General features: G+C 47.2%; 1 protein-coding gene across 11 annotated transcripts in view; it reads left to right on the top strand.

Moving 5' to 3' along the window:
- Nucleotides 1-12182, top strand: part of ATP11C (ATPase phospholipid transporting 11C) — a 60479-nt gene that overhangs the window by 40022 nt on the left and 8275 nt on the right. For all 11 annotated transcript variants that reach the window (XM_055817822.1, XM_055817825.1, XM_055817826.1 and 8 more), the window contains exons 20-28: nt 120-294; nt 992-1094; nt 2208-2353; nt 2723-2782; nt 3845-3972; nt 6522-6657; nt 8491-8556; nt 9392-9495; nt 10980-11133. In XM_055817822.1, coding sequence (XP_055673797.1) covers nt 120-294; nt 992-1094; nt 2208-2353; nt 2723-2782; nt 3845-3972; nt 6522-6657; nt 8491-8556; nt 9392-9495; nt 10980-11133 — 1072 coding nt within the window. The remainder of the gene's footprint in view (nt 1-119; nt 295-991; nt 1095-2207; nt 2354-2722; nt 2783-3844; nt 3973-6521; nt 6658-8490; nt 8557-9391; nt 9496-10979; nt 11134-12182) is intronic.

Below are 12182 nucleotides of genomic sequence, written 5' to 3'. Positions count from 1 at the left end.
CCCCGAAAGGGATGGGAAGAAGATTAATACAAAAGTAATTTCTTTTTCCCTAAGATGATACCAGCAGCTACATTGACTTAAAATCTGATTTTATTTCAAACGTGTTCTTTGTGTCCCAGAAGCTGGACGTTGACTCAAGAATATGGCCTGATTATAGATGGCTCGACGCTGTCGCTGATACTCAACCCTTCTCAGGACTCCAGTTCTAGCAATTACAAAAACATATTTCTACAAATCTGCTTGAAGTGTACTGCAGTCCTCTGCTGCCGGATGGCTCCTTTGCAGAAAGCACAGGTATTTACTCTACTTTTAACTGACTGAAGTATGTCATTAGGTGATGTGATTCTTTTTAATCCTTTGGCTGGGACTTGACCTGATCTTCTTAATCAGCTAGGACTACTCCAGGCTGTGTGTAAGTCTCATCTGAGCTTCACAGTGTGGTGGAAACACATGAAACACACCAGTCTTTGAAATCTGAATGTAAAACCTTTGTTTAATATGCTTGCAGGAAGCCACAAACCCAAGCCAATTAGAAATAAACAAACCCCCCTGCTTGTTCTTTTTTCCCTTTCCAAATTTGTCAAGTGGAGTCTGTGACTTCCTCACGCCTGCTGGTGGTATCCGAGCCTGATAAGCGGCGTGTTTCTGCCCCTCTTCCACGGGAGGGTTTCCCCCTGAAACACATGGGACGTCCCACCTCTGGCAGAGCAGGGTCTGGCAGAAGGGAAGGGTGGGATGCTTGCTGCCTGGGATTTGTTTTTAAATATTGTTCTTCAGCCCTGTGCAGCTGGATCTTGGCTTCTGCTCGGTGAGTGCGAAGGAAGGAAGGAGCAGTTTTACTAATCTGAACTCTCCGGGGGTGGTTTTGCTGCCGTAGAAGCCTGGTTGCTTGTCCTGGGGGGTCTCTTGCAAGTGGGGCAGTGGGAGGTCTCTGGAGGCTTTTTAACTGAATTTGTGGTTTCTGTTGCTCTCCTTTTTTTAAATCTTTTAGATTGTGCGAATGGTGAAGAACACAAAAGGGAGCCCAATAACCCTTTCCATAGGGGACGGTGCAAATGATGTCAGTATGATTTTGGAAGCACATGTTGGAATAGGTGAGAACCCTGATAACATCCGTCTGACACCTAAGACCTGTCTGCTGTTGCTGGGTTTCACTGTTGAGGTGCAGTCAGTATTTCTGATTGTACATGGATGAACTGATCCTGCTGAAAAATGCAGGAAGCCTGCTGTTGCTTCCTATGGAGCCAGGGTTTGACTCCAGGTAAACGCTTGGGATCGTCATGTCCTGCCCACCTTTGATAGTACCGCTCTCTTTACCGGTGATAAACTGCAGATTGTGTTCCAGAACTCGGTGGCCGAATTCAAAGTGGTAAAGTTTACTCACTGGTCAGAAAAAAAAAAAAGGCAAAAGTAGCAAATTGATGGGTGATTACCAGCAGTTGTTGCAAAGGCAGCGCAATGAAAGGATCAGAATTTATTTAGGGCTGACTGGGCTACAGCTGCTAGTAACTCAACACTGGCGACCTGCGCATGTTTCCCAGGGGCTGATGCTCAGTTATGTCGTGTCAGTCCTGTGTGACTGACATCAGGCTGGAAACTATCCTGCTTTCTGCAGATTGGTGTCAGACATCTGAGAATTACTGGAGATTTTTGCAATGCAGCTAAAGAAGGGTCAATGGAAGAGAAAGGGCAGCCTCTTTATCTGGGGCTGTTGGAGATGCTGCAGTGCCCTCTAACGCACGGGGTTGTGGTGCAGCTCGTTTGGCTGTGGCTTTTGAGGAAACAAAATTTTGAGGGAACAAAACTGTCTTTCTGGAGCTCAGCCCTGCGGGGATGTCTCGGGGGGGCTGAGCGTCTGCAGTGAAATAACAGGGCTGCGTGAGGTGCGGGCAAGCTCGTGGGGAAGCCAGTTCCTTATCGCTTATCAGGTTTGCTTAGATACTTCTCACCACACTCTTACACAGGAACTCAGACAGCAACCTAAATATAGCTTAAAAACTCCAGAGGCAGGTCCGAGTGGTGTGGAGCCAAAACCACACCGAGTCTTGCAGCACGTTAATGTTTTGCTCTCCTGGGGCACTTGAGAAGGAAATATGTCCTTTTGTCATGCCTTGGGATGCTGAGGGATGTGAACAAGCCTAGTGGGTAGCATCAGTCTAGATTCCAGTCCCATAGGGATTAACCCCTCGCCACGCTTCTGTCTCCAGGTATAAAAGGCAAAGAAGGACGGCAGGCTTCCAGAAACAGTGACTATGCTGTGCCAAAGTTTAAACATTTAAGAAAATTGCTACTAGCACACGGGCATTTGTATTACGTGAGAATAGCACACCTTGTACAGTATTTCTTCTATAAGGTAAGGATGCGTGTGCAGCTTATTTCTTTGTTTATACCACGGATTTGTTTGACAATAGAAAAAAACCAGGGAAAAATGTATAGGCTATTCTGTAGCTCTGTTTTCCTTCCCTACAACAGGCTGTGTCTGCCCTGTGCCTGTCACTTGAAAACAGCGCTTACAGGGGAATGTGAACATGACTTCTTCCAGTGCCTTCCGCAGATACCAACTACACACTGTATTAGTTTTGTGTTGGGTAGAAAACGCCTACCCTAACTTGTCTGATGCTGTAATGTCAGACACCAATGACTGATAACAGGAAAAGTTATTTGGCTTTAGACCAAGTCGTCAAGCGCTTCCCTGCTAACAGTTTGTGTTTTGTTTCCCTAGAACCTTTGCTTCATTTTACCGCAGTTTTTATACCAGTTCTTCTGTGGATTCTCACAGCAGGTAACTTCCAGTAACGTGCCTGTAAAGCCAAGATAAAAAGCAAGTGGCACAATGAGGCTTCCTAGCAGAAACTTGGCTTTTGCCTTCCTGCCTCTTCCCCAGCTTGCTTTAGAGGATGGTAGGAGCCGATCTCATTGATCAGCACCATATCTGGAGCATATTTCTGAGACCTGTAACTGGAAAGCAAGAAATCTGCTTTCATTCCTTTCGTATCCACCACCCATAAACAGACGGACATGTTCCTGAAGTAATGAGGGGGGGTTATCTGGTTTGTCTGACCAGATTTTGCTACTTCTGCCTGCCTTAAGAGAAAAATTTTTCAAGGACTTCCTGATCTTTCCTCCTCTGCTGCATTTCCCTGCATTAAAGGTGTCTCTCAAAAGAAAGAACATTTCATTCTTTTATGCAGCCTTTAAAAAAAGACACGCGATGAGTGTCTTCAGAGCCTTGCTTAGTCCGGGCAAGCATCAGAGGGACAGATCCATGTGGTGAGTGGGTTCACGTGCTTGGAGATCAGAGCTTTAGCTTTTGTGTCAGCTTAGGGACTTTTGTGTCTATTTGGGCTCAAAAATAACGGTGAGGGGAGTAAAGGATAGGAGATAATTCTCCCTCGTCTTGGCAGAACCACTGGTGCTTTTTTTTCTTTTCTAAAAAGAAGAAGCTATAGTTCCTCTAAACAGTGTAGTCTTTGAAGAGTCACAGGAGACATCAAGTGTATTAATAGAAGCAGCAGCAGCACAAAAGCAGCTACAGAAAAGCTGTGATAAGAGCTGTTTAATCACATTTTTCTGGAGAATGAGCTGGAGATGAGACCAGCCGAGTCACAAAACTTCCCAGTGGTGGGAGTGGGGTCCTGGCCAAGCAGCCTGTAGGTGCCTTGGCCTCCCCGGCATCACATGGAGCGTGACCCCTGTCAAATGACACTGTCTTATGTGGCTGTGACAAAGGGATGAGTCTGTAGGGTATGTACGGAGGCAAGGGCTGGAAACTTTTACTTTCTTTGTGGGGAGGCTTTTAAAGTGGAATTTCTGTCTCACTTTACTCTTTCTTCCTTTTTTAAAGCCACTGTACGATGCTGCTTATCTTACCATGTACAACATCTGCTTCACATCACTACCTATCCTGGCTTACAGCCTCCTGGAGCAGCATATCAACATCGACACACTGACCTCAGATCCTCAGCTGTATATGTAAGTAGCACTGGACTGGGTCAGCCTCCACACAACTTGGTTCACCATGGGTTTTTTTGGTTGGTGCAGGAGTGTAGGCAGGTGTCCCTGTCCCCTGTGGGTGGTGGGGTCGCCATGAACTGCAGAAAAGGCTGTTTCTGTCCCCACTGCTTCTGTGTTAGAGCTGAGCAACGTCCTATGTACTGCCTGTTTCTACGTATTTATGATTCCTAACAGTATCTGGCCTAGCAAATTGCACTGCTGTGTCACTATAGAAAAATAAACTGTAGGTGGAATTCTTCATCTGTAGGAAAAATCAAGCTGCAGGTGTGGCCAAGACCATTCATTCGTGTTAGCTCTGAGCCGGGCAGCATGAGCCAAGCACAGGATAGAGGGTGTAATGGATGGAGGGGAGATCTAGCTTTCAGGAGGAAGAAAGATCCATTTACTTTCAGAAAGATTAATGTTTCTGAAGCCCAGCTTAGGCAGGTAGTTTCTTACCTTGTCTAGATGGATGTCCTCCCCTAGGCTTCCCCTCCACAGGCCAAATCCCCATGCCAGAGCCAGTTACCAGGGAACTCTGCTGTTTGATCCGTGCACTCCGTGGAATTTTCCGCCGTGTTGCCCAGGGAAAGGACAGTTTAAGAGGAGACTGTCTCTCTCTGATTTTCTGGTTGCTTTCTCTCCTTCCTTGGTTGCAATGTGGAGAGGCTGCAACCTCCTGTGGAAACCGAGACTCTTCCCATCTTCCTCCCACCCGTGCCCATACACATGCGCTTGGGTGCAGCCCTTCAGCAAGGACAAGGAAGATGCTTTTTGGGGGAAGCCCCTGTTCACGTGTCGCTGTTGCTAATTCCCTTGCCTGGCCGTAAGCTCAGCACAGAGTTCACCCCTGCGGAGAGAGCCCAGGTTGGGGCTGCTTTAGCCAGTGCCCCATACAAGTCATGTCACCACCACGTGATGCTCCTCAGCCGTGGAGGAGCTGTGTGTGGCACAGCTGTGCTCGAGCCAAGAGCGATGCCTTTGCAGGGACAGCAAAGGGAATTAGCAGGTGCCTAAAGATACCATGTGAAAGTTGCTTTAGGTATAGAAAAATCAGCAGGTGCAGCAAGAGCTGCAAGGCTAGGAAGGGGCTTGGGTGCTTCTGAAGTAAGCACTCAGATCTACGATTGATAGACCTCTGTGCTCCTCCGTTGGTATGGCAAAATGCCGCCATGTGTATTTTTAAATAAATTGGTAATGTAATATTGTGCAACATAGACCAATAACAGCCGGCCCCTGTGCATTGTGCGTGGTGGGCTGTCTGATCTCTGGGGTCTGTCCATTGAGGGAAAACAGATTAAATGTGCAGGCAGATAGCTTCAGCTTGAATATTCATGACTGCATGTGCTGCTGAGTGCAGAGTGACTGCTGTGCCTCTGCTTTACGGAGTGCTGAGTTGCTGCAGTGCAGATCTCTAGTCTGAGGCGCTGTAAAAAGCCTGTTTACGATGAGCGCTGCAGGACATAAATATGAATGCAAAACAGAGCTCGCGGTGAGGAAATTGGCTGTGTTTTCTCTCCTTGCTATAAAACCCACTTACAGTCTGGTTTCTCTGTGCTCCCTACTCATACCCAAATTGCGGTGAGTTAGAGCATCGTTGCTGCATCATCGTGCATAGGATTCAATAGGGTTTTGTTTTAGAAACTGCCCTTACAGGAGCACAGCATCACACTGGTTTGCAAGGTGCATCTTGCTGAAAATGGATGTATTGCTTTAGCAGTTAGGAAGAAAAATGAGAAAAGAATGGGTGTTTTTTGTTTTGCCAAAAACATGCTTTTATCCCCCCTTGAGTTTCAAATTTCAAAAAAAGTAATCTGAAAAGTTAATGATGCAGGAAACTTTAACTCCCTCCTGCCCTGATGGCTGCCCTGCACCCCCCAGGCTTTGTGTGTGGTCCCTGCAGAGCTCTGCCCTTAGTGCATCAGTTTGCTGCTGCTGCCTCTGTGCCAGATCTCATCCTATATTCAGGCAAGAGCCTCCTGCTACAACCCCCATGTTAAAAACACCCACCATACAATTCAGGAGGTTATTTTCAGCCTGTGCAAAAACCCCCACGGCTTCCAGGAATGGGACTCGCAGAGCTTTTCTCAAAGACAGAGTTTGTGCATTCAGCAAAAAGAGGGAAACACACCATGGATTAGCTGCATCTGGTACAGCTCTTTAGCATTGCCCCACTTTTAAAATTCAGCGGGCGATGTCAGATACCGTGGGCGGTGCAGGGGCTGCGGGAGAGGCTCAGGACAGCGTTACAGCTCTTCGCCTTGGGCTGCCTTGGATTCTAATCCAAGTTACCTAGAGGAGAAGGACAAAAGACATGAATGTGCTGAACCTCTTACAATTTCTCGTGACTGGCAGCTGCATACGGCATATGTTGTGTGTGTCCTGTACGCTGCCAGATATTTGTCTTTCACCTCCTTGTCTCCTACAGCGAGGGCTTGCTCCAGAGCCCACTGATCACCTGGTGCAGGGGGCTTTGTAGCACGTCCTAATCATGACAGTGATGTTCTTGTTACTCTGTCTCTTGGCAGGAAGGTTTCAGATAATGCAATGCTGCAGTGGAGGCCATTCCTGTACTGGACCTTTCTGGGCGCCTTTGAAGGACTTGTGTTTTTCTTTGGGGTTTATTTTCTTTTTCAAAATTCATCGTTGGAAGATAATGGAAAGGTAACACCACCAAAAAAAATAATAATGAGTGTTTCTTCTGTGCATTGCCTCTTTTATATGCCTGCAGGAAATATCTGCACGCTTAATCTGTGCAATGTGTCTCAAGTCTTGTCCGATGGTGTAGCCTTGCTTATGGTGTGATTCTGCAGCAAACGCTTGAAATAAAACATTTTTCAAAATCGCCATGGAGACAGGGCAGGGCTGGTTATACTCACTAGGTAAAATAACTAGTCTTACACACAGCTTTATTACAACCCAATGAGCTTTGCACAGTGCTCTTCCACTCCTCTGCATGGTCTCAGGCATTGGCCCAGGGTGGGAGCGGTGTCCATCCTTCCCTCCAGTGTGCCACGTGAAATTCAGCACACGTTTGGCTGGTTACAAGCAACTGAAATAGCCCACCTTTATAAGATGCTGCTGCTTAGCACAGACAGATGCAGGGCTGCTTGTGTGCTGTGCCTGCTCCAGGGTGTGATTTCTGCCTCCCTTTGCAAGGGGGGGACGCTGGTGCTGGGGTTTTGCTGCTCTTTCTTGGCCGGCGTAAGTTCGCACCGCTGTCGGAACGAGCAGGCTGATCTTCCCCTGCTGCCCGCTCTCTCGTGCCTTGTGTTGGGACAAGTGCTTGCATCGCCACGTGGGCAAGGTGTGGGTGCTACTCCGGGTGATCTTACATAGAAAGGGGGTGGGGGGGGCAAGATTAATTTTTTCCCCCGTTTTTTTTACTTTTCCTTTTTTCATTTTGCTGGTTAACTTGAGTACAGAGCAAAGCATTAGTGCAGTGCGTGGTGGACTGGGCTGTCTCAGGACCCCTTCTGCACGGGTGTGTGCAGTGTGTTATCAGATCTCAGCTGGTGGAAAACTTCATTACACCATCACTTGTGAACCTTGAAAATACCTTAGCTTTTTTTAGTGGCTAACACTTGGAAAAAAGCTGATGACACTTAATGTATGTGTATGCAAACGTTGCATCAATGCCAACATTTATGGCCCCAGATAGATGCAGTCAAGCCCGTGTATTGTAGATTCAGTGCTTTTTTGTATTTATAGCCGTTCTGGGTGTATTTGAATAAAACATGAAGCACTGATACATTCTGCAAATGCCTTCGGAGGTCAAGTCTATGTGGCACTAAAATAAGATCTGTGGTTATGTCCTGTTTTGTAAACACTTATGCCTGTAAGAACTGCTACCAGCAATTGTTCATAATATCCATGTGTGTTTGATTGACTCCTTTTTCGCTCTTATTGACTTTAATTTTTTTGCATTTTTTGAAAACTTTTACATTTCACTTTCTGTTTTAATGTATGCATTCAGATCTTGACAGCCTTTGGTAAGCATCCCTCCCATTCATTGCCATCATTTGGACTTATATACAGTATCTGCTTTTCTTTGTTGTGCATAGTCACTAGTATCTGCAAACCAAACCCGATGGAAAAATACCCATTGGTGCATTCTGCAAATGGGACTAAAACGAGATGATGAGCAGAGGTGTTGCAAGAAAGCAGAAACTGAGTAAATTACCAAGAAATCATGAAATACAGGTGGTCCAATGACTTGTATCCTCGATCGACATTGCTGTTAGTAGGAGGTTGTACCTGTCACCGTCCCAACTCTGGGTCACCCGTCTGTGTGGCACTGCATGGCACAGGGTAGTGTAGCGGGAGGCGAGTCTTGCGGGGTGCCTGGCGCCTCTCTGAGCATCAATCCCCTGTAGCAGTCGCTCCATCCCGTCCTTCCCTTCCGCGCCCTGCTTGCACCCCTGTCCTCATTGTCGTTTCTGTGCCTCTCCAAGGAGATGGACTGAGGCACTTGTGGCAATGTAACCTATTTTTCAGGTTTTTGGGAATTGGACCTTTGGGACGATTGTTTTCACCGTGCTGGTGTTCACCGTCACTCTGAAGGTTAGGATCTTCCTTCCTTTTTTCAGTCACTTACACATGCATTGGAAAATGACTGCGATATGTGCTGTAAAATCATGCAGTAAATGTGTTGGAAGATGAAGTTTCTATGACTCTGTTTCCCAGCACACTTAAATCTTCTGTTCTTCCACAGAGGCAAAATTTGCTTGTCGACCACTGTCGTTCTTGTAGCCTGTGGTCTGTATTCTTGGGCTGTGCTGGTCTAGAAGTATTTATGGTTTGGTTAAATTCCTATTTTTTGCGCTCTTTTGAGAACTCTAGTTGGTTATGGTTGTTTTTTCCCCACACTTTCACTCCTTGGCATTCAGCTGCAGCAAGAGGAGAGGAGCAATGGAGAACCTGGGTTTGTCCACCTTGTTTTAGGCATGGTTAAGCACTGGAGGGACCCCAAACGCACATCTGTCAAATAATAATAGCACATCTGCTTTGTTTCGCAGAGCTTTCTAGAACAAACAGTTTGTGTAGGACCTTACAAAAGGCCTTTTGTGTTTGGTTCGGGACAGCAGGTGGTGGCAGGAGGCAATTACAGTCCCTGTAACCCTTAGACATTTTCTTCCTGTAGCATCAGAGGTTGCATCAAATTCAATCTATTAAAAAGTGTCAGTTACAATTAGGAACTTGCTGTTTCCCTGTTGATATTGTGTCAATCTGTAGCTATTGAATCTGGTACACATACACAGAGAGGTAGCTGTTTGGAGAACCTTCAACCTTAATGTGAAACCAGTCTGAAATTTTGTATAAATACAATCAAATATACCCTGCATCTAATGTATGTTCTGCCTTTATTTTTTTTATAATTTCTTTTTTGTTCACGCAGCTGGCATTAGATACCCGATTCTGGACGTGGATGAACCACTTTGTGATTTGGGGCTCCCTTGCCTTCTATGTGTTTTTCTCATTCTTTTGGGGAGGAGTCATTTGGTAAGTGTCTTTTTCTTCTTTCCATGGTGCTTCCTTAGGGGAATGCCCAGCACTGGCTTTGCTGGGGTTGTGGCCGCAGCATCCCCTTGTTTGGGCTACCCAAAGATCTACGGGTGTGTGCAGCCATGCTCCTTTCTCTGCCAGGGAGGGAAGGCATGGTATTTCCATCCAATGCCCATAAAAGCTGGTGCTGGAAGAGGGCTGTTGCATGATGAGATGTGTTCGAGGAAGTCTGTCAGCCTGCCGAAGGCATAGCCTGAAAGCAGATCGTGCCCTGGTCGCCATCCAGGTGCTCGGCTTTGGCAAGAGGTGGTTTGCTTTTCTGCCCGTGGGGTCGTTTCTGGTGCTGAGGCCCTCCTATTCACTGGGAGCTGCTGGGGCAAATATCTCAGGATCTCTTTGTGCATGTGGATGGGAAAGAACGGAAAAATTGATGGTGGAAAGAATCTCGGTGATACAGAAGGAAGGAACAGATGAAGCAGGTTCAGAGCAAGGGGACCAGCACTATGGGGCAGCTTAAGAGGGAGAAATAAGCAGGAGAAAGTGCAGATCCTGCTGCTGAAATCCTGGATCTGAGGAGAAGAAATTCTCATTGATTTGAACATGACCAGGATTTTAGGCTTGATGTCTTGCAAGAGCAGGCAAGTGATAGTACATCACAAATACTAGTTTTTCCCATGCTGGAGTAGACATTCATGTCGACATTTACGGCAGGCAGCATCTCCCATTTTGCACCTTTGCTTTCCCATGGGCTAGTGCCGAGGGGTATTGGCTTGATCCTTGACCCAGCAGCCTGCTAATAAAGATGCGGACCTGATTTAAATATTTTAATTGGTGGTTGTGGGCTTTAACTCTTCATTGTTCCCGACCAGCAGATTTAGATCTGTGATCTAGCCAGGTCTCTGTGTTGAAATGTGTGAGTTTTCTGCTGGTGTGTTTAACTTGCCCAATATTTTTGAGCTAATGCTAAGCAACAACTGCCTTGGGATCCTTGTCATCAGTTATTTATGAGTCATTTTTCAGCTGCATCTGCCTGTTCCCCTCCATCATTGAGGGAGGAAGAGGCAAATAATCTGCTGGGACCAAGATCTCCACCATCAAAAGCAAATCGGAAGCTGGAGCAAAGTCCAGCGTTGAAATAAAATGATTTGATTTTTGATAAGGTGAATAGTTCATCTTTCAGTCATAGCAGCAAAATTCAAACCCCCCCTTCCCAACCCGAAATGAAAGGGGTGCTGAAGGTGCAAAATACATTGTGTACAGTGAAAGTACAGTCCTCCAGAGCAAGCACAGCTGGAGGCAACAGATGCGTTGGGAGAAGGATGGGCAGTTGAAAGAATAGATGTGTTTCTGTGCAGACTGTATCCATCTCCTTCTGAAAAGGAGGCGTTACTGCTAATAGTTTGATCTGAATCTACCTGTGATTCTGACCATCTTGAGAAATCTGCGTTAACAAGAATTTCTTTGTATCCTTTCTTTTTCAGGCCTTTCTTGAAGCAGCAAAGAATGTATTTTGTATTTGCCCATATGCTGACTTCAGTTTCCACGTGGCTGGCAATAATTCTCCTGATCTTTATCAGCCTTTTCCCAGAAATTCTTCTGATAGTTTTAAAAAATATAAAAGAGAAAAATCATCAGGTAAGGAACAAGATGATGTATCGCACGGTATTTTTAGGAAGACCTCTCTTATTCTTAAGCACCAGATGAACATGTAAGAGTACCATATACCACTTGCATCTCCAAGGAAGGCTTTCTAGAGTCTTGTCGTGCTCTTTCACATGCCAGAAATACCAAGCAGCTCCTCTAAAAATACCGCCTAGATCTGTAGCCAGGAGAGACTCAGCCCGTGCCTTTCCTTAGTTGCCTTCAGTGGATGGAAACCTGCCATCTCTTATAAAAGCACCTTATCCCTTTTCCAACCTGCACTGATCGTCAAACCCACCATACTGTGTCCTGAAAAAATGTTTTTACATCAAACAACGCACCCATGATGTTCCCCTTAGGCATGTCCTCAGGTGCACAGGCAACAGGGTCAGGTCTTGTCACGTTTTCCCACCCCCCCCATAGTACCTGGGTCTCACGCTGTGGTGTTCGCCTCGGTGTCCAGCTCTCCTGGAGAGCAGTTGGGTTCCTTAGCAGCTTTCCTCCACGGCTGAGGAGGAGGGCTCGTTTTAGAAGTGCAAACAGTCTCCTACAAGTTTTTGTCACTCCTGCGAGTGGTGAACGCCAGCACTGCCAGGTCATGACGCACGCTGTGCTGAGACCCCTGCCCCTTGCTCTCTTCTCGCCCAGAGGCACCCAGCATCCCTGCAGCACTGTCCCCCCGGGCAGCCCCTGCTCACCCCAGCCGTGCCGCCCCCCGCAGCCCCTCTCTGCCCCCGCGATGTCGGTGAGCCCTGCCTCGTGTTGCCAGCCAGCCCTGCCCTCTTGCCGTCAGGTTTACGTGTCCTTAGGCAGCGGTCAGGCACAGCCCTAGGGACACGGGCAGCACTGCCAGCACCCAGCAGGTGCTGGTGCCATGCCTTTGGCCAGGGTGGCTCCCCAGCAGGTGGCCCGAGCTAGCCATCGCTCTGCCCGGCAGCACGGCTGCAGGGTTTGACCGACACAGAGGTGGCTTCTGCCCTGCCAGCTGTGCCCCGGGCCAGCACCGTGTACTGGCAATGCCCAGCCGGTCTGGCCATGTCCCA

Source organism: Falco peregrinus, chromosome 13 (assembly GCF_023634155.1).
Source record: "Falco peregrinus isolate bFalPer1 chromosome 13, bFalPer1.pri, whole genome shotgun sequence".
NCBI lineage: Eukaryota > Metazoa > Chordata > Aves > Falconiformes > Falconidae > Falco > Falco peregrinus.
This window is presented reverse-complemented; position numbering and strand designations above follow the sequence as displayed.